Here is a 22,139-nt window from a genome sequence, read left to right as displayed (position 1 = left end):
GAAAATAAAAGAGGAGGTATACCAAATGACTAAATTTTTGAATGAACCAAAAATAGTTAATAGAATAGAGAAGTTTATCCCTGAACGTATAATTAATATCGCACTTTCAACTTTTTCTTTGATTTCACCTGAATTCCACATACTTTGGTAGTCAATAATAATTAACTTATAAGGTGAGTTGAAGAATATTATCTTCAGCTATGGTTTTGGGGCATGTGGTAGGCAAAATCTCACATGTTAAGATGATCACATCTGATCATCTTGTGGGATGACTTGAAATTTCACTTAAAAAAAGAGCATTAACACTTATCATGTTATTTGGCAGTTAATAATAACTTGATTCTAATTCACAAATCCAGGGAAATGAGTTTTACTTGTCTTTATTTTAGGTAATGTAAAAAAGAATAATAAAGAAAAAAAAAAGATTGTTGAAGGGATATGTCTAAATAAATAGGCCAACCCCACAGTCCCATATGTAATAAGTGGTTAACCTAGAAAGCCAATACTTGTGGGGACGGAGTTATTGATGGCTTGCAAGACATAGATGATGGCTCGTACTAACTATATTAATTATAGCAAAATATAGAACATATATTTGTTGTCAGAGTTTTCTGTTGGGATAAGAAGTGAGGAGGAGAAAGGAAAAAAATATAAAAATAAAAAAATAAAAGCACAAAAAGAAACATGGTAATTTCTCCTTACGGGAGTTGCAAATTCTTTTAATATATTTTCCATTTATTTTTGTGCTTTATGCAGATACAATACCCATTAAAAACGAAAGAGAATAAAAATAAAAGGAAGTATCATAAAAAGTAACAAACAAAAGGTGTGCTATTGAGGAGCATATTAGAATATTTAAAGGGTTGTTAAACTCTTTTGTGCTCTATATTTGTTTATCAAAATATATATCATCCATTTTGAATATTTTTTAATTCTTAAATTAAATTTATACTTTTTTCTAAATGAAATGTTGATATTACTCACTTCAAAATGATGACTTTACTTTATCAAAAATTTTTTTTTTTTTGACTTTACTAGATTTGAGATAAACTTGATTATAATTAGAAAGAGTAACGTATGATGACTTTACTTTATAAAAAAAAAAATTGACTTTACTAGATTTGAGATAAACTTGATTATGATTAGAAAGAGTAACGTCGTCATTTAAGCGGTCTAAACTAGTAATTGACCAAGCGTATAGATAATATGAAATCGAAATTCTTGAGAAAAAAAATAAAATGTTGGATACAAAATAATAAATAACCAAAAATGAAATGAAATAAAATAAAATAAACGAAAAGGTAACTAAATCGGAAAGAGAGGGCTATTTTGGTAAAAATAAAGAGCTGGAACACTGTAAAAAGAATCGGTCGTTGGGGGTCGATATCGCAGACAGGGTCACAGGAGCCTTTTCTGGCGAATCGCGCCAATTATATTGAATAAAAAAATTAAAAATAAAATAAATAAACGTAAAAATAAAATAGCTTCTTCTTCCGATACAACGTTCATATCCCAAGCTCTTGTCTTTCTCTCTCTATCTCTCTAACTTTCTCTCTCATTCACAGTCACACATTTCTCAGAGCTCAGAGGAATCAGTGAAGAAAAAGGAAGCTTCGTTCTTCCACATTTTCCTCTTCAATGGCCGCTAAGCCCTACGAGGAGGTAGCTCTTTCTTTTTTCGCACATTTTAGGTTCTTAATTGAGCTATTTGTTGTTGAAATTCGCAAACTTTCTGAAGATTTGGTTCTGCGATCTTGCTTTTCACTCGCATTTGAAGTTTTTACTCATTTCGTTTAGATATTAAATTTATGCGTTTTAATTCCTTTTTGACGCAATTGTGGCTGGATTTTTTTGAAAGAGTATGTGATACGATTCGAATGAAAATCTTTGTTTTTCTTTTAGCCTCCACTAGATTTGCATGGTTAGTTTAGGGTGATTATAGAATAATTTTTGTGCTTTTTGTTGTTGTTGTTGGTTTTTTTTTTTTTTTTTTTTGCTGAGGATGTTTGACCTGGATTTCTCGCATTCAATTTAATTCCCTCGCCCTTGGAATAAATAAATTCTTTTTGTTCCAATTAATCAAGGTTATTGTACATACTAGCAATTCTGGTCCATTCAGAGTATAAATTCTAATTTTGATTGAATTTTAAGGAGGAAGTATTTAGTTATAATCGACCTTTAGCTGTGATGGGTTTGCTTAAATGCCATTAAAATACTGTAATTCTGACTCTTTTCCCCACTCTCCACCTCTCTTAAAAAAGGAATGAAAATGAGTAAAGTACTAGTCAGGTCACAACTCACAAGTGGGGAAAAGTTCTCCTAAGCTTTCAAAAGTCCAAATGGGTACATGTTATTTTCTTTAACTAGAGATCGGATTATCTAATTTCATATTGTGAGTAAATCTATTCATTTCTGCACGGCTTTCTCTATACTTGGTTTGTTATACATGATTTTCGCATGCAATTTATCTACTTTGTATGAGGCTTTAGTCGTTAAGTTGATTGCTGTTACTGTTCTTAAATTTTCACCGTTCTAGATTGAGCTGGGATTGTTTTTGACCAAAATAAAAGATAATGTGCCACAGTAAATCATAATTGATTTTTGCATGCGTCGATCTAACACATATTTTGTTGCAGGGAAAACCGTTTGTCCAGGGAATTGTGGATGAAAGCTGCAACCTACTTGTTAACTATTCAGGAGTCAAGATAGTAAAACCAAGCTTTGATGAGGTCAAACATCAGTGCTCTCAAGGTATATGTTTTTTTTGGGCATAGAGTTGTCTTTTTTTGTGAATCTAGTTAAATTAGAGCATCTCCAACCCTTAAGAGCAACTCCAACCCACACCACAATTGTGTGGAAAAGGTGAATTGCTGCTGGGTTTCATCTCCAACCCAGCGACATTTTTTTATGGCAATTTGCCGTGAAGGGTGTTGAATGAACAGTGGAAACACAACAATTCACCTTTTCCACACCATTTTGGTGTGGGTTGCAATTGCTCTTAGTTTATCCGCGTAAGCATCTTAGATGGCCATCTTGACTTGATTTTCAGATGTTTTGCCTATTCTTGTTGAAGAGGCTTCACTTCCCAAAAGCTTAAAATACCCCAAAGAAAACTCACATGTAAGTTACGCTTTGTGCTGTTGCCTATGCTGCGTCTTTTTCACAGTTGTTGATGAAGATTTTTCTTTTTGCTTTCTTTGACGGCATTTTGAAGTTGAACCCTTCATTCTTGCAGACCCAAGATGTCTACAGTATATCAGTCTTGCCCCAAGAGAGCAACAATTTACAATGTGCTTCTCAATTGGCGTTCTTACGAATTCTAGAAGTTCCTAATCCACCCATAGATCAGGTCTGCATGGACGCAGAATTGAACTGCCAGAACTGCATTGATTTTCAGATGACTAGTGCAGATACCTATTCCTCATGTGTTGTAGATATAGATATGGAAAGGGAATCTTTGCAAGTACCTGAATCCAATGAGAAAACTGTTGAAATTTTGAAAACTGAGAGTGCCCCAATTGTAAGTTTTTTCATCTGTCCGTCTTCTTGTAGTATCATTTAGATCTTTAAAATTAGAAACTACAGAGCAATTGCAGACACCTGAAAATTTCAAAATCGTTTTAAACTCATCCAAATATTATTGCTGTTTCAGATTTAGATTGCTTATGTTTTTCCTCTGTCTCCAATGTTTCCATTCGTTGCTTATAGCACTTGCAGAAGGCATTGAGGAGACAGGCAAGCATAAATGTCGGCGAGAAACTTATCCAACTCCTAGTGAATTACGGAACTACAAGTCCAAGAGGTACATAAGAATTTTTAAGCTATCTGTTTGAGCAGCTTCACTGGGAGCGACAATTCCCTTTGCTTTGTTCCACTTTACCTGTAGTACAAAACATTAGATATTCTTCCAGTCATCAAACATCTTTAAGGCTTTCATCTGTGATAGTTAGATGGACATGATGCCTTGAAAACCGAAGTATATAGTGAATTTCTTGCTTCCCTCAAAAGATGGTTTTTAGAAATCATTTCTATTTTCTCTGGAAATACCACAAAACATTTAATAGTTTTTTTTTCCCCTCCAAAAAAGCCCGACATATTACTTGAATTAAAAGATGGTTCTCATTGTTCATAGTTTCAACAGATAAAACTGACAGGGTTCACGAAGTAACAAACAACCATTGGAGAAGATATAAACGAGCTACCTCATTTGATTCAAGGAAAATTGTGCTGCTGTTCTCAATCTTGTAAGTGTTGAATTGACTAGAAAAATTAGTATCTTACAATTGTAGTTCTTAAAGTCTTTGTATTTATTTATTTAGCATATCATCAATTTGGTAGAAAACTTAAATTTTTACAAGTAGGAGGTAACGAACTTGCAATTCAATGAACAAAACACGCACTGGTACAAACGGGTTCCCCTAGTACATGCAGTTCCTTTAATCAATACTTTCATCCTTTTTTTTTTTCACCTAACCCATGAAAGACATTAACGGACAATAAAGAGCACGTCCATTCTGCCTGACTTATGGGGCTATAGCCCCACCAGACACAAACTTATGGGGCTATAGCCCGATCGGGCTAAATAACATTTTCCAAAAATAAATAAGATACTGTTTAAGTAGAGGTTTTTTCATGCTTTTTTTTTTTCGGTCTCCTTTTTCCAGGTCAAGTGTGGGGACTTTAGTATTGATATATCTGACACTGAAAGTCAGACAGCAAATTGCTGATGGCATCATTCATGTCTGACGATCCACCTTTCCAATCCAGCCCACCTGATTCATGTCCCAACTTTGTCTTAAGTTTTCTCTGGAAAACTATAGCTAAAGTTTTACTTTTTGATGATGTAAATATTGTGATTTGATAGAGCTTTATAGTGTTTGGCCGAGTGGTGATGTGTTTATTTTGTGGTTGATGAGTTTTCCTTTTGCCTTCTCACGCGTGCCTTAAATTGCTTTCTGGAGTTATCTTTTGAATACTGTTACTAACTACACCTCCTTTATGATGTAAATATTCATATTTTTTTTATCGAGTTTTCTTTGTAAATTGGTAATTTCAGAGACATACAGAGTGGAATATGGCAGTTTGCAAATATGAATTTCTGACCTTTTTCTTTTTTTCCCCTGCATTTTAGGGTTATTCAGAAGGTATACATTGTTTTAATCGTTCAAAAGTACACATTGGATTGTGTTGTATTTAATAGGCAAATCTTTTTGATAGGTGAATGTATATATTCTCTTGGTTATCTATGATTTTGACTACGAAAATGATCAAAAACCCTAAAGTGAAAAAAAGAAGAAAAATAATTAAAAAAATATATTTAAATAAAAAACCAAAAATGAAACTAGCATCTTTTAATTTTTGGATTTTTTTTTTTTTAATTTTTAGACCTTTTTAGACTTTTCCCCCCTACTGGTAGGATGCTTAATGAGATTTTAAAATCTAACAGTAGCGAGAAGATGAGCGCATATTGGAAAAATAGGATTAGAAGCACCCACTACTCCTCTTTTATATCTATGGAGAAATTGGATTTAAATAGTCATTGCACCCAATACTCCTCTTTTATATCTATGAAGAAATTGGATTTAAGCAGAGTTATTCCAGAATAATCACGACCACCGGTGATAAAAATGAAAGTGAGAGAAACATAAAGGAAGCCAAGGAAGCCCCCACACAAGAGATTTGTCAGAAACCTCCCACTTCTCGCGCCGACAGAATCCGTAATGCTTCCAACTCTAACACCAGTCGCCCCAAAGACACCCATCGCCCCTCCCCTGAACCATATCAACGAGAGCGCCGAGAGTCTAGAGCAAGGCACCACTATACTCCAGCTCACCAGATCTGTGCCTCCATCGCCCATGGACATGCCTATCAACGACTAACCGGACCTGTATGACCTTAGCCACCCTCTCAAGGGCCGACGACTAGCCGTTAGCAGTGCCAAACTCCGGCACTAACTAGAGATCCTAAACTCAAAATTCTAACCGCATCTCTTGAGAGAGAGATGAAAGGTATCTTTTCGAATTACTTTTTTCCTGTTTTATTTCTATTAATATAATTTCTTTTAAATGTATCCTTACTTCACTTTTTCTGCCAAGGCTCATATACATTGCCATTGTTTTTTTTTATGTGTTTTTTTCAAATATATTTTTTTTCCCTCTCATGCTCCTTTTACGTAATTTGTTACAAATGAGTCTACTTAATTTTTTTTTCATGTAATATTCTTTATATATGAAAAGTGATCCTTATAAATTTTTTTTTTTCTAATGGACCCACTAAAACAATTTTTTTTCCCAAACATGGTTTTTTTGGACAGCTTTTTCGGGCAACACTTGCAACTTTTTTTTTTTTTAATTTATCACGCTTAAGGTAATTTCTCTTAAATATGTCTCTATTATGTTTTTAAATGTTTTTCTCTATATGATCCTTTCAACTATTTTTTTTTCATATGTCTTGCCTAATTAGCTTTTTTTTTTTTGTTTGATTTACCTGTTAAAATATATATTTTTTCTCACACATGTTCTAGTAAAGTATACATATGTGATATTTGACCAAAATGCTAGTTTTGATTGGAACGTTTATAAATTTTTAGCATGTTTTTTTACTATATATAAAAGCCGCAAAAGCGGCTCTCCCCGTTTTGTCCTTTTTTTATGTTTCTGATTTTACTTTTCTTCCCTTTGGTTTTTTTTTTTTTATCCTCTTTCCTTTTTTATTTGTTTTTTAGTCCCTCTTATTTCATCTTATCATTTTCCTCACCATACTTTCTTATATTTTTTTTCCTTCTTTTCAAATAGAGTCCTCATAAGTATTTTTTCCCTAATAGTGCTCTTGAAATAATTTTTTCTCATTTATGTCCCTATCTAAACTTTTTATTTTTATTTTTTATGAAACCATCTCAAATGTATTTTTTATATGTGCCTAAATAAATAATCTCCATCGTATATATAACAAAAATTCTTTGTTCAATGGATCTCTCTCTGTTTTTTTGCCTATATTTTGCTTTTTGCTTCAGTTTTTAGTCCTTAACATCTTTTGGTCTTTATTTTTTCCTCCTTACTTTCTGCTACCTTTGTTTTGTTAATTTTCAAATGAACCTTGTTAAACATTTGTTTTTTCTAATTTACTCTTGTTAAAATAAATTTTCTCAAATGTGTAATTATTGAATCATTTTTTCTTGTAATTTTTTTTTTTCTAAAAGTAACCCTCGTAATTGTTTCTCCCCAATTGCTCTCTTGAAATAATTCTTTCTCGGATGTAGCCTTGTCTAAACATTATTGTCATACAATTTTCTCAAATATTTTTTTATGCGTACCATAAGTAATTTACTTTCTATTTTTTTCTTTTTTCCTCTTAAATGTGCTGTACTAAGCTCTTTTTCTTTTCTTTTTTTCCTCCTAAACATTATGTTTTATTTTTTCCCCCCTAAACTCAATATTATGAGAGTAATGAATAAGAACAACTTAAATGTTAAAAGAAATTTTAGATCTTCATATAAAAATTGTAAGAAATGCATGCAGCAAATAAAAAGCTCTCAAATTACCAAAAAAAAAAACTAGCACAAATAAATAAATACTTTTTTGGATAAATTACAAATTTTTTTTCTATATTATAACTCTTATAACACTTTTTCTCCTGATCTTTAAAACGTAATATACGTTCTCTCTGAACAATTAAATATTAAAAAAACCTCTCCATTAAATTTTTAACAGAAATTAACATTTAATCAATTATTTTAGGGGTATTTTGATAACTCTATGGTTTGAATATAATGGATTTAAAACTAATTTTAATTAACTTTTAACTATTAAACATCCATCATTAATTGTGTCATTAGGAGTGAAGAAGATTTATTTTTTTAGTTACATTGTATGTAAATTAGACTTAAAAAATTTGAGTGGGTGGTTAAAATAGTAATTGTGCTCTAAATTATTTAACATCAATTATTATTTATGTGACACATATTAAAAACTGTTAAATTTCTTAATAAAAAAGATATTTTTATTATTATTTTATTATTAAATAAAAATGAATGTTACGTTTTAAAGATTTCTTTCGGACGAATGAAAAAAATTTTGTAATTAATTCAATTTTTTTTTTTAACGTCCTCTCTTCTTTTTATTGCATTTGTCGGTTTCTTGTTCCTATTCTCGAAAGTTTATCAATACGGTTTCTCTTATTAATTCTTGCATTGGGAGGAGTGTCAGGCTTTCTACGCTCATTGCTTGTATTGGGGGGAGGGTCAGGCTTTTTTCCCCTTTTTTTTTTTTTTTTTTTTTTTTTTTTGCTTTTTGACTTTTTTTTACCTTGTTTTCCGACCTTTAGGTATTTTTTTATTTACATTCTTATCCTTCATGATGTTCGTTCTATTCATTAAATTGTTTTTTCTTTTACTCACCGTAACTTTTTCTCGTCCAAAACGCACAACTTTTGTGCGTTGCTTTTTAAAAAAAAAATACTTTTATCCCTTTTTTTCTTTTTTTTTTTGGGCTAATTTTTTAACCCTTATTTTTCTTATCTTCTCTTGCATTACTTTTTTTTTCTTTTTTTTTTCCTTAATTCATTTATCTACTATAATTTGTTTAAAACCGTTTATTTTTTTTATTTCTTTTTAACTCCATTTTTATACTTTACTTATTTATTTATTTTTTAATTTTATTTGTCTACTATTATATTTTACAAATGATTTTTATCTTTTTTTTATCTTTTTTTTTGTGCTTTATTTTTTTCTTTTATTTTTTTAGCTTCATTATTTATTATACTGTAGTCTTTTACCCCCACTACTTCATAGTTAATTGTTGCTCTCTCATTTTCTCTACATTTTAATTTTATCACCTTCTCATAGATTTCTTCAACTTCTAATCTCAATAATCCTCACCGGAATAATTTCTTTAATTATGATCAATTATGACTTCAATTACTGTTATTTGTGTATCAAGTTATTTTGTCATAGAATAGAAAAGTTACCATAGTCATTTACACTAATATTCTCCTAATTTTTATTCTCTTTTTTTTACCTCAAATCTAAACTTTCTCATCAGAATAATCTCCTTGCTCAAGCTCTTTTTTTTTTCTTTTCCGTTTTGTTATCTTATAATTTAGAATATTTCATCAATTTAATCTATAAGCTTTTCACTTAAACTACTATTTATATACACTTTATTTTTTATATTTTTCTTTTTTTTTTGTATTCTATGTTATTAAAATTTTAATTACGACTCCATAAGTGTATCGCACGTAGCTATACTAGTATTTTTTACCAACATATTCCTACTCAAATGCTTTTATTACAATCCTCTAAATATGTTAGATTTTTTGACTAATTTTGTTGTATTTTTTTACAATGAAATAATTTTCTTGAAAATATCCTTAATTAAATATTAGATTAACTCTCTCTTTTTCCGTCTAATTTTAACAGAAATTACAACAAAGGGGAGTTAAGTGGAAACAATTCAAAATTCAGGGGGTAAAGTGAGAATTTTTAAAGTTTATGAGACAAACTGGGAATAACTCTAAAGTTTAGAAGCATCAATGATAATAATCCTTAAATATTTTCTACTTCTAATACACTCTAATTAGTTTTCTATTTGATTCACTTTTAAATATGTTTTATATTTGAAAAAATAACAACTGAAATAATTATTCTCACATCTTTTTCCTTTCCATATGTATACTCTAATTAATTTTCTCAAATATGACCTTAGTTATACATCCTTTTCTTTTCCATATGTGCACCCTGTTTAGTTTTTTATTTGATTTTATGTTATATAAATAGGATTTTATTTTTATTCCTGTTCTAACTTAAAATAATTTAATGTAATCACCATTTGAAGTACTTTTTAACTTGAATTATCTTAAAATAAAATTGTTTTAATTTTAATTTTAATTTATTAGTTAAACAAATTGATAGAAATTCTTGATAGTTCCTACTAACGCACTTAAAATTAATTTAAGACATCTTTTAAAATATATCGCATATTAAATTTATGAAAATGAGAAAGTATTATCTTTAAAATAAATTTAAAATAATTGACACTAAATTGTAAACAGAACTTTACTATAAGTGAAATTAATTTTTTATTGGATTTTACCCCTCGCGCGCTTCACTATTAGAATAAAAAGTTCAAAAAAAAGGTCCAGAGTGTCTGTAACTTTGGGAAATAGTATTGCTTCGTATTTATACATAGTCCCTATAGAATCCAAGTCTATCTTTCTAATATACTATTATTAACTTATATTTTTATTAAAAAAAAACAAGAGAGTTTCTCCCATAGTATTAGAAAAATAAAATTACTGATATTTTCATTTTTCAGCCGTTTTCAACCGTAAAATGTATATAAAAAATTATATGTTCTGCATATTTTTTAAATCTCATTTAATTTTGATAAAATTTAACAGTTAAAAACTGATCATACCGGTAAGACGGTCTACTAAAAACAGTAAAAAAAAAACTTTGTTTTATTCGGTACCTCATTAGTAAGCATATGAGAGGAGAGGTCAATAAACGGAAATAGTAAAAAATAGGCCAATATGAAAAGCTTAAAAAAGTATATAGGCCAACTTTTAATTATAAAAATTAATAGGTTATAACTTATCAAGTTATGGTTCATAATCAGATAAGTTATGGACAAATTTGTTAAGTTATAATTAATAACCAGATAAGTTATGAATAAAAATAATAATTTAACCTATTTATTAACTTACGTAAATTATTAACCTATGAATTTTAATTCATCTCAAATCTTAACATATTTTCCTCGTTCTCTCCCGTCAATAAAATTCTAGTAAAATTAAAAAGAGAGACCCCACCCAGAGATGGAAAAACTTCTATTTTACCGAAAGAATGCCTTCTAAAAGAAACCCTCAAGATTTCCCCCACGGGCCCACCCACTTGGCCATTCTTCTTCATATTGAGCTTCTGAGACTGAGAAGAAGAAGAGAGATAGATGCTGAACTTGGAGAGAAATCGTATTTTCTTCAACAGAGATTCCATTGGATTTGGAGGTATGTGTTCTCCTCCGTCTCTGTTCAAGATTTTGATAGCTCCCAATCATTCTAAAGACTCTCCAAATAATAGCGCCCATAACAAGACGAATACTAAAACCACTCATACCAAAAACCATTGGAAAAGCTTTGAACAAAAACCACTCATAACAACTCTTGAAGATGCTTTGAACGGGTTTGATGAAATGCTCCGATTGCGTCCTCTGCCGTCTGTTGTTCGTTTCAATCAATTGTTGGCCCAAATTGCCAAAATGAAACTCTATTCTGTGGTGGTCTCTCTGTACAACCGAATGGGACTTCGTAGTTTATCAACTGATGACTATACTCTCAGCACTGTGATTAATTGCTTTTGTCATCTTAACCACATGGGCTTTAGTTTGTCTGTGTTGGGGAAATTCATTAAATTTGGTTATGAACCAGACGCTGTGACCCTAACGAGTCTAATAAAAGGGTTTTTGCGACAAGGAATGGTCGACGAGGCAGCTGAATGCTACCACAAAATGACAAGGGGAGGTGTTAAGCCCGATATCATTACTTACAACACATTGCTAAATGGGTTTTGTAAAGTGGGCAACACTACTGCAGCTGTTCAGTTGCTTAGGAACATGGAAAAACATAGGAACTGCAAGCCTGATGTAGTTTCTTATAGTACAGTCATCAACAGCCTCTGCAAGCACAGACGAATTGCTGATGCTTTGAATCTCTTATCGGAAATGACTAGTAAAGGTATCGTTCCAGACGTTGTTACTTATAACACGTTGATTCACGGAGCATGCACATTAAGCCAGCGAGAAGAGGCTATGAGGTTATTTAATGAGATGGTAGGTCGAAATATCACCCCTGATGCACACACTTTCACTGTCTTGGTTGATATGCTAAGCAAAAGAGGGATGGTTGCAGATGCACAACATATAATGGTGATTATGGAACAGAAAGGCTTCAACCCTGATGTGGTAACCTATACTTCACTTATGGACGGTTATTGCTTGCGAGGAGAAATGGATGAGGCAAGGAAAATATTTGATATGATGCTTGACAAGGATTGTGAACATGATCTTCATGGTTATAGCATTTTGATCAATGGTTATTGCCAGAATAGGAGGATTGACGAGGCCCTTAGTTTGTTTGAAGAAATGCCATCCAAGGGACTTATTCCAAACGTGGTAACTTACAGCTCTCTTATTGGTGGCTTTTGTAAAGTAGGGAAAACTCAGACTGCTTGGGAGCTACTTTGCAAGATGCAAGATTGTGGTCCGATTCCAAATATTCAAACATATAGTATTTTACTCGATGGCCTATGCAACAATGGACAACTTGAAGAGGCGGTGTCACTATTTCAAGATATGGAAGAGAAGAAGTTACCAATCAATATCGTGACCTACACTATCCTCATTGGAGGGTTGTGTAAAGCTGGCAATTTGGTGGCTGCAAAGGATCTCTTTTCTCAATTACCATCCAAAGGCCTTCAACCTAATGTTAGAACATATCACGTAATGATCAGCGGACTTATTCGTGGAGGCCTTATGGATGAAGCCACAAGCTTACACAATCAAATGGAAAAGAATGGATACCCCTCAAACAATGGCACTTTTAATTTAATGATCCAAGGATCTGTCCGTAATCACGATCTATTAAGAGCGGTGCAGCTTGTTAATGAAATGGGGAAAAGGGATTTATATGCAGATGTTTCAACTGTAGATATGTTTCTTGATTTAATTTCTAGTGGGAAATTAGATCCTTCTTTGCGATCAATGTTCCAAAAGGATTTATGAGGTGTAAGTCATTTGAAAAGGGTTTTAGCAGGGAAGAAATTCTTTGTAAGTGTATTTATTATAACTCGAGAACTTTTTCTGAACTTTAGTGCCTTGGATATGTGATATTGTATTGATTGTAACAGTTTTATTTAGGATGAAGTTGTAGATCGGGGGTAGAAACCAACAACTATCTGTATTTATGTGTGAAAAACTTGTAAGCTGCTGCGAACATATGTTAGGGAACTCCTTGAATCCCATATTGGATTACCAAATTAATTCTTTTTTATTTTATTTTTTAAATGTTCCGCTCAAGCCTGTCATTTTCTTTTCATGAATAAATAATTTATGAATGTTTGAATTTTCCAAGAAATTCACCATTCATTCATTCAAGATAAAACTAGTTAAATGTAATCGGAGGATATACTTTTACAATGATCCAAAACGGCAAAATCAATACATTCTGAATAACCACATAATAACGTTAAAAGAAAACCTTTCTGAGAAACAGCGCATGTTCGGTAACTATGTTTTTGAGCGAAAAATTTAAAAAAAAGTAACTCGAGTTACAACTTTATTCGAGTTTATATTTTTTTAAGTTTGAACTCAAGTTTGAACTCGAGTTTGGAACTAAAACTCGAGTTCAAGTTTTCCCTTCAACTCGAGTTCAGAAACTCGAACTCAAGTTAATGAACATGATTTTTTCTATTCTTAAAAATGCTATAACTTTTTCGTTTTAATTCTGATTGAGATGATTTTTTTTTCTATGCGTTGACAACGAAAAGGCGAATAAAACTAGACCCATATACCCTATTAAAATTTTTCATCAGCATTGAGTTTTTATTAAAATACTATCTAAATACAAATTCAAGTTTTGACTTACTCAAACACAAACTCAAAAAAATTATTATCTCAAACCATAACTCAAATGTACATAACCAAACACAAACTCAAGTTACAATTTTAACTCAAGTTATCACTCAAACTCAACTCAAAATTTACACTCAAATACATAACTCAAAAATGTCAAAAGAACATGCCCAAACAACTACCATTCGAATAATATCAAAACCAATATACCTTCTGAATAACCACATAAAAAATGGTTAAAAGAAAACCCTTCTGAGAAACAACTACCATTCGTATCTCATATATTGTGTTTGTGCGGTGGTGATAAGAGCATCTTTCCTTTAGCGTTTTTACGAGAAGAAGAGGCTTGCCTAAAAGACATCTGCTCCCTAAACTTTTTACAATCGGAATTTCTCTTTAAGCCTTTAATTTTGACAAATATCCCTCATAATTGTTATAGAGTACTCCAAATCAATGACTGTTAAAAATTTAGATGGAAATACACCATCGTACTCATTAAGCGAGCACGTTTGAAGGAAAAGATTGAAATTTCGAATCATATTATTCATTCATTTGGAGCACTCTGCAACATTGTTAAATTCGATGATAATTTACCACAACGAAAAATTAAGGGAACGATTTACCAATTCAATTCAAAATTAAAGGGGCAAAAGCACCAAAAAAAAAAAAAGGATTATACTTCTACTTATATTATATGTCTGCTCTCTTTCAAAATGTTGCCAGTAGATCTTTATCTGAAATCTTGGTATATTCTATGAAAATTCTCCGCAATGAATCATTAATACACGATGTTATATGAATTTATGAGGACAATGTTGATGTTTCAAGAATAATGCATCTAAAAACAAATGGAATGGAAATACAACACAGAGGAATATATCATCGTTAGAATGTGGGAACAGAGTTTAGGTCTCTTGGTAAATTTATCCTGCCAGGCTGATCTCAGAATCATCATTGTATTGGTTGAATTTCCGACTGTCCTAACTGATTCTTTATGTCTTGAACAAAGTATGATCCTAGCATGCACAACCTCCCCCTTGCTGCTCTGTCTGTGACGAATTGACAGTTGGCTTCAGGTTTACATCAACCATGTCTTCCTGTTTCGTGGAGGAAAGGGTCTCCATTCCTGGCAAAGCAGCAGCAATTTTGCGGAAGAGAGGCTGCAGATCAGATAAGAAGAGGATCGTGCAATGTGAGTTTGTTTGATGCCTATGATCTTAGCGTTTAGATGCATAAATTTGTTTCTCCTTTTAAAGAAAGATTGAAATATAGGCTATGCAGGATCAGCTTAAGTAATATCTGTTTGTTACCTTGATATTGAATCCTGCTTTTGCACTGGTCTCTATAAACATAACTCCAAACTCACGAGACTTGGAGTCTCCTTCCTCTATAGAAACTTGCCTGTTTAATCAGCAAAAGAATAATGAGATCAAAAGCAGTTCAGTCCCAGATACAGAAATTATCAAAGCAGGAAAATAATGTATTTTTTTCAATAAAAAGAGGAGTGAGGCCATAATTTATCAGTTCGTTCCTAACCTTTTATCAACAAGATCAGTTTTGTTCCCCACAAGAACAATGATAACATCAGTACCCCGTTCTGTATGTACTTCTTCAATCCATTTACTAGTATTCAGGAATGACTGCCTATCTGTATGATGAAAGCATAGCCAGGAAAAACGACATAAACGGATGTGTGATGGAGTGGAATTTTAATTTTGTGAGCCAAGAGTCGCATCTATACAAAATTTCTCAGCAACATAATGTGCACGCTTCCTTTTCATTTCTCTAATCAATTACAGTGATACGTGGTATACCAATTCAAAATCTCTAATGGAGAACCATTTATGGGACAAACTTACTAGGAAGTATAGAAAGTCTACATTTAGCTCAAATTAGAAGAATGCCTGTGAAATACTTACTAGCTACGTCATAAACAATTACTGCAACAGAAGAATCCCTGATGTAGCTTGGAATAAGACTCCTAAACCTTTCTTGCCCTGCAGTATCCCTGCAGAGTAAAAGACATGAAATTTCAGAACACTCAATGTCAAAAGAACGAACAAGGTCATGTGGAAATGAATAAACTTGCGTAGAAGGAAAAGGTTTGCTTTCAAAACGAGTCACCAGACCATCCACATTCCATAAATAACCCATACTCTTTTTTTTTTATCCGAGCATTCTGATCCAAGACCAAGTAGATACAACATTATAAAGCATATATTTTTCACAAAATTTAAAATATTAACGAGCAACCAACCAAAGCTGCAAACGAACTGTCCGATCTTCAAGGTACATTGTTTTTGACAAAAAATCAATTCCGATGGTAGCCTGCAATTTACATAGCAAAACCATTAATCATAGTCTTGTTAGCAAGGAATTACATAGAGGTTAAAACAACATTATTTTTTTCCCAACGGTAGAGAAAAGGTTCACAATCAGCTCACATGTATCACAATATTTATTCAAGATCCTTAGATAGTTAGATAATTCTGTTCTTTTTGGATTTTTTATAGCTAAAGTGAATGTGTATTGTCTTAGGTGGATGGAATTTCAAGTCCCGCTATAATTGTATGATACCTAACGATACCTTTTCAATAAGTTCACCAAAATAACATCTTAATTAAGTATTTCCATTTCAATGTCTCTTCGTATAAGCTACGTCCACCAATAAAGATTTCTACGAACCATCATTTCACAATTTCCTTGAATCATAAATAAAGATAATATATATAAAGACTTGAAATTGAAAATCCATCTCGAATTCTTTCAATTAACACAACAACAAAGATTTCTCCGATCCAATTGGCGACGAACTCATCAAAACCTTGGGAATGAAAATCAAAACAAGGCACTGAACATCAAGATCCAGAAATCAAATATGTTTGCATAAATTATACGCATATGCATATTAAAGAACCGGTGGAATGATCATTAAGATCTAAGAAACAGAAATCAACGACGATCCGTTAAATTGAATAGGAAATTTCGGACAAGAAACCCAATAAATCAACAGAAAAAAAAAGGATCGTTCTCGAATTTGAATGGGATCGAATCGAAGAAATACCTGATAGGTGGTGTCGAATTTGTCGTACATGAAGCGGGTGATGATGCTGGTTTTGCCAACGGATTGATCGCCGAGGAAGACCAGCTTGTATTTGGCCAGAGGTGAGACCGTCGCCATTTTTCTCCGATTCTGAAAATGGCGTTATAGAGAGAGAGAGAGAGAGAGACGAAGGATTGGATCTGAATCTGAGGAAAATTCTGTGCGAGAAAGTATGGAGAGAGGGAAGAAAATGACCGAAAATGGTTGTTTATGTTTTTGAGTCTTAATCTATTTATATATCAGCAGTGGGGAGAAGAAACCGCCAGCCATGACGAGGACGGCAAAAGTCAAAATCTTTGAACTTTTTTCCATGCCCAATTTGCCCCTACCATTTTTCTCAAATTTCCCTTATAAGTTTTCATTTTTTTTTCTTTTTTTAAGGGTCATATGACTTTACATCGGGATATTTATATTTTTATACTTTATATTTCGAGTTTATTTAAAAATTATATCTTTAATTTTTAATCTCATTAATTATATACTTCTAAATTAAATTTAATACTTAAATTTATAACTTTTCACAATCAATTATTGATTTTAAGCATAAAATATATAAAGTACCCTTAAATAAAAAAAAAGAAACAAATTTTAAACTTACGGTTTTAACTTAAAAAATATCCAAAATACTATTGAAATGGGTTCTTTTTATGCTTTCAATTTTTATTTTTAGAATATTGAAAAGTTTTAGTTTTATTTACTATATTTTTCTTAAGGATAGTTTGGTCATTTTAAATGTCAAAATTAATTATTAACAGAGATAAGATATTTATATATAAAATCTTATTTAAAAGTTTACATTTGATGAGATTAAAAATTGAAGATATATATTTTGAATAAACTTAAGATATATATTTAGAAGAGGTTATGTTTTACTTTTAAGCAATAAAAGAAGAGAATTATAAATTAAATCTTTTTAATTAGTGTTTGAATAGTGTATAGAAAAGAACATTTTTATTTCAAATAGCTCTTAAAATTTTTAGTAAATAAGTTAAAAGCTCTTATTATTACAAAAAAAAAATGTACAATAAGAATATGAGTGGAATTTTTATTTTTTATTCATAAATAAAAGGTTAAAAACATAAATAATATTTTTTTCATAAGCTCTTTTTTAATAAGTAGTGTTCCAAAAGAAGTGTCTTGTTCCAAAAAAGTTTTTTAAAGTCAAAAGCACTGTTTGAGACAACTAGCCTTAGGGTCAGTTTGGTATTGTTGTGTTGTTGAAAATTTTTACTTTTGTTGTGCTGTTAGTTAGTTTTTTTGCTGTGACCAGAAATATGCAGGTGTTTGGTAATTTTTTTTAAGTTGTTGTGAATATCAGAAGCAAAAATTTAGGTGATTGGTAAACTATGTACAAAATTGTTGTGAAGATGTATAATGACTAAAATAGACATACTTTAGCACACATACTTATAATTAGTTTTACTTCTATTTTTATAGTCAATATTCATAATATTTACACCAAATAAAAAAAATATAATTTTCATTGTATTAATTAAAACATCTCTAAAAATAAATTCATTTATTCAAGGAGATAAATTATATATCTATAAGAAATTAAATAACGTAAAGAACTGAAGCTAAATTATTTTTCAAACTTATAACATTATAATAAAATATATTATTAAAATTTAGCATAAGATATTTATTAAAGATTTTTAATTTTCAAATAAACATTTAAAACAAAATTTATTTTTTAATTTGATTTGAAAGAAATAAAATGAGTTGATTGGGAATTAAGTTTTATTATTAGGCCATTTAAGTAAACTTGGATAATGATAGCAGAAGCTGCTGTGGAAAAGCAACTCTTAACCTACTTCTCAAATTTTGCTATGGGACAGTAATTTTTAAAAATTGTTGGATAAAAGTAAGTTTTGCCAAACACCCCATCCTGTTCTGACTTCTTAAAAAAAAAAAAAAAAAAGCTAAAAACAACCTCTAAAAGCCATGCCAAACGCACTCTTATTTGTCTAATTAGACTATGGTGGTAATTCCCTTTTTAACTTTCTATCTAAATATTATGTCAATGAATATTTGAATATACAATTTGTAATACCATATGATGATCTCAATTTAATATGTATGCTTATGCTTATGCTTATGCTTATGGAGAGAGTTTTCCATTGATCAACTTGCGATCATACCTTGTATTCTAATTTATTGTTAACAACACATTATAATCTCTATAATACAAATGATGCAGAATGAGCAACTTCTTCTTTTGGACGAAAAAGTCATCAGCAAATTAAACCGTAGTTCACGTCCAAGAATGAAGTTAACCTCAGGTAATTAAAAGCTTGTTTGCAAGCAATATAAATGGAAAACTTGTATATACTATATACCACACTAAAAGATATTAGATTTATACATGACAAAAGTTGGTTCTCATTTTATTAGACACCCATGTGATTCTAAAATTAATATTCCCATAAAATTATTACTTCTCAGCGACTTCATTTTTCTTTTTCTTTTTGTTTTTTTTGACGGAACTTCATTTTTTTTATAGCCACTATTTTATTTTTTTTCCTTATTTTAATATTTTATTCACAGTATATATAATTTTTTAAAAAATATTATATTAGTATTTAAAATGTTATTTACGTATGAAAAAAATGCTCTATCTCTAAAGCCTTCATAAAAAAAAAGGAAATAGATAGAGAAACGAGAACATTAAAATAAGGAAAAAATAGTAGTTGCCAGAAAAAAAATGAAATGGCTGAGATGAAATAATCTTATGGAAACATTATGGATAATTTTAGAATTATAGGGGTGTATAATAAGTATATTAAATCATTTTAAAATTATATACGGTGTGTATTTAAAAATGAGTGAGAAATTAAGAGTAAAGAGGGTTGAAAATCATATAAGAGACAGTTTTAAAAATATTTGTTATAATTGCGCTGTTAGTCAAAAGATATTATGACCAGAAGTAAATAGGTATTCGGTAATTTTGTTTTTTTTGTTGTTGTCAAAGTTGTTGTAAATATTAGAAGTAAAATTTTAGTTGTTGGTAAAGTATGTATAAAATAATTATGAAGATGAATATTGAATAAAATATAGATACTTTAGTGCAATAATTATATTCTTTTTCTATCACAATATTTTTACTCAAAAATACTAAAAAAATGTATTTTAAATTCTTTATTTTATTCTGATATATTGTTGTAAATTTCAATATTTTTAACGGTCATAATAATGTAATAAAAAAATTAATTTTTGATTCATTTATTTTTAAATATTTTATCATTATTAAAAATATTTGAGTAAAACTTAGTATAGTATATTCAGTAACTTCTAAACAAACGTTTAAAATATAAATATTTTAAATCATTAAGGAAAAATAAAATGGGTAGTTTTATAATTATATTTTACTATAAATTATTTTAATAAATTTAAACAATAATAATAATAATTGTTTTATATAAAATCAATCCAAGCAAAATTTACCAATCACCATGATCTCGTGTATATTTTTAGAGAAAACCAAAAGTAGCCTTAATTCAAACCACCCTATGTCGAAAATTGAAGGGCACTTTATTTCCTCGAAGCACCTCCTTTCTTCAATTGGCCCCTTTTTTTTTTTTTTTTTTTTTTTTTTTTTTTTCAATTAGACCTTTCTGCGCATACTTCGCAATTTAATGGGAAAAGTTCGTTCCCACGCCTTTACAAATTACAACTTGAAGACCTTTTTTTTTTTTTTTTTTTTTTTTTTTAATTTTAAAATTTTAATTAATTAGCTTTTCTTCATTTGGAAAAATAGGAAGTTAAAATAAATCATTGTTCGATCCAATAACACGCCACACATATAGGGTGGCATCTCAAAAGTGGGGGGAAAAAAAATCTTATATATCACCAACATTGCATGTGCATAAAATTGATATTGCACGAATACATTTGCAAGTATGTTAACATCCTTATTTATTTTATTTATTTATTTTTTAAGAATGGTCAACATCCTTAACAATTAAGGTATTTGGTGTGAATGCAAATCTACCAATGTACATCTCTCTCTCTCTCTACGTACGTACGTATTGTAATTGTAGGTAAGATGTATATGTCTGTAGATGTGTTCATACATGAATCAATCAACCAATAGGACTTGAATTTCAAATTTTAACAACGTGATTTAAACATGGGATGTATATAAGAATGATTGTGGAATTATATGAAATTCGGATGTTAAAAAGAAAATAATTTTAAATATTTAGGGGTTCCTTAATAAAAATTTGGGGTGTACATGTAATTTTCTTTTTTTTTTTCTTTTTTTCTTTCTTTTTTTCGGCCTCCATCTACGTATTCAATGCTCTCACTTTTAGAGTTTAGAAAGGTCCAAGAAGATTCTCGGTGCCCATACACTAGTTGATTCAAGGAGAGAAGAATAGTAAGATATATCAAAAATTTTGAAACGCTTGTTCATCCATAAATGTTTGCTTATTAAGTTAGAATTAAATAATTAATAAATATTTTATACGATAACATTAGAACGATTCTGATGGTTTTAGATAAATTTTACAATTTTTTTTTATTTTTGTTTTCGTTTTCAAAACATTTGTTAAATAAACGCAGTTTGTAAACCGTTTTCATTTTTATATCTCAAAAAATGTACAGAAACGTTATTAACAGTTCTAAATGCACCCATTGTGTTGCGTTCTTTGCATTTTTTTTAATTTGAAAATAACTTTCTCAAACAATCATCACATTCATCATAGAGAAACGAAAAGAAAACAATAGTCCTAAACAATCAGATTATTTTTATCAATCTCATCGCAGGTCACCGATCTTGCTAAATTGTCCACATAGCTCTTTGACAGAAGGGATCTATAACAAAAATTAAAAATATAAAATATAAAAAACCATTGTTAAAACTTATAAATCACAACAATATCATCAATCTAGCTTGTCAAAATAGTTATATAAGAAGTTTTATAATTGAATAGTGTAATACAAAATTAATGCCTAAAAGCGTACGTAGTAAATCAACACTAAAATAGAAATGATTTCTTGGAAGGTCATGGGAAAAAGAGGTAAAGATTTCACTATTTCAATTTCATTGACCAGCTTGTGAAATCAAGAAAATGAGAACAAAAAAAGTACCTGGTGTGGATTGACGTTTACCATGACCACAAAAACCATCACCTTTTCTGCCGTGTGGCAGAATTAAACTTAAAATAAGAATTTGATCAGTTTATTTGATCAATTTAAGTTTAAAATTTAAATTTTATTATAATAAAAATTTCTTATAAATAATCATATTTAATTTTTTTGTTACAATAAAAATTCTCACATAAATCACATCTCAGTTCAAATTAAAAACTCGAATTAACAAACTAACGCCCACGACTTTTTCTCCCAGATAGTTTTTTTTTTTTTTTTTTTTTTTTTTTTTTTTTTTTTTTTTTTTTTTTTTTTTTTCTTCT

The 22,139-nt window shown here is 30.2% G+C and overlaps 3 protein-coding genes across 4 annotated transcripts; 2 read left to right on the top strand and 1 right to left on the bottom strand.

Annotated features, from left to right (window-relative positions):
- Window positions 1-1,509: 1,509 nt before the first annotated feature.
- On the top strand, window positions 1,510-5,073 carry LOC21404944. Of its 2 annotated transcripts, none has more exons than XM_010089293.2 (7): window positions 1,510-1,662; window positions 2,637-2,751; window positions 3,050-3,120; window positions 3,236-3,520; window positions 3,709-3,802; window positions 4,142-4,244; window positions 4,665-5,073. In XM_010089293.2, exons 1-7 carry the CDS (start codon window positions 1,639-1,641, stop codon window positions 4,744-4,746), a joined length of 774 nt encoding a protein of 257 aa, XP_010087595.1. In that variant the 5' UTR covers window positions 1,510-1,638; the 3' UTR covers window positions 4,747-5,073. The 2 variants fall into 2 exon arrangements, with proteins under 2 accessions (XP_010087595.1, XP_024022032.1); XM_024166264.1 differs by having other exon boundaries at window positions 4,133-4,244.
- A 5,870-nt stretch (window positions 5,074-10,943) lies between these two features.
- Window positions 10,944-12,773, top strand: LOC112091758 (putative pentatricopeptide repeat-containing protein At1g12700, mitochondrial). Its single transcript, XM_024166149.1, has one exon. The coding sequence runs from the start codon at window positions 10,944-10,946 to the stop codon at window positions 12,771-12,773; it is 1,830 nt and encodes a 609-aa protein (XP_024021917.1).
- A 1,578-nt stretch (window positions 12,774-14,351) lies between these two features.
- Window positions 14,352-16,916, bottom strand: LOC21404943 (ras-related protein RABH1e). Its single transcript, XM_010089292.2, has 6 exons — window positions 16,687-16,916; window positions 15,880-15,950; window positions 15,542-15,630; window positions 15,159-15,270; window positions 14,933-15,023; window positions 14,352-14,782 (listed from the first exon to the last, which is right to left on the bottom strand). Exons 1-6 carry the CDS (start codon window positions 16,801-16,803, stop codon window positions 14,639-14,641), a joined length of 624 nt encoding a protein of 207 aa, XP_010087594.1. The 5' UTR covers window positions 16,804-16,916; the 3' UTR covers window positions 14,352-14,638.
- Window positions 16,917-22,139: the final 5,223 nt, after the last annotated feature.

The sequence above is a fragment of the Morus notabilis genome, unplaced genomic scaffold (assembly GCF_000414095.1).
Source record: "Morus notabilis unplaced genomic scaffold, ASM41409v2 Scaffold697, whole genome shotgun sequence".
In the NCBI taxonomy this organism is placed as follows: Eukaryota; Viridiplantae; Streptophyta; class Magnoliopsida; order Rosales; family Moraceae; genus Morus; species Morus notabilis.
The sequence above is the reverse complement of the archived record's forward strand: the minus strand, read 5'-3'. Positions and strand labels throughout refer to the sequence as shown.

Bases quoted from the DNA above. Each gene is read 5' to 3' on its own strand.
- LOC112091758 (XM_024166149.1), top strand. From the start codon at position 10,944: ATGCTGAACTTGGAGAGAAATCGTATTTTCTTCAACAGAGATTCCATT.
- LOC21404944 (XM_024166264.1), top strand. From the start codon at position 1,639: ATGGCCGCTAAGCCCTACGAGGAG. The intron at 2,752-3,049 runs GTATATGTTTTT...CTTGATTTTCAG, and splicing joins CAAACATCAGTGCTCTCAAG to ATGTTTTGCCTATTCTTGTT. The intron at 3,121-3,235 runs GTAAGTTACGCT...TCATTCTTGCAG, and splicing joins ACCCCAAAGAAAACTCACAT to ACCCAAGATGTCTACAGTAT.
- LOC21404943 (XM_010089292.2), bottom strand. From the start codon at position 16,803: ATGGCGACGGTCTCACCTCTGGCCAAATACAAGCTGGTCTTCCTCGGC. The intron at 15,631-15,879 runs GTTGGTTGCTCG...TTTACTCTGCAG, and splicing joins ACAGTTCGTTTGCAGCTTTG to GGATACTGCAGGGCAAGAAA. The intron at 15,271-15,541 runs GTAAGTATTTCA...TTCATCATACAG, and splicing joins AATTGTTTATGACGTAGCTA to ATAGGCAGTCATTCCTGAAT.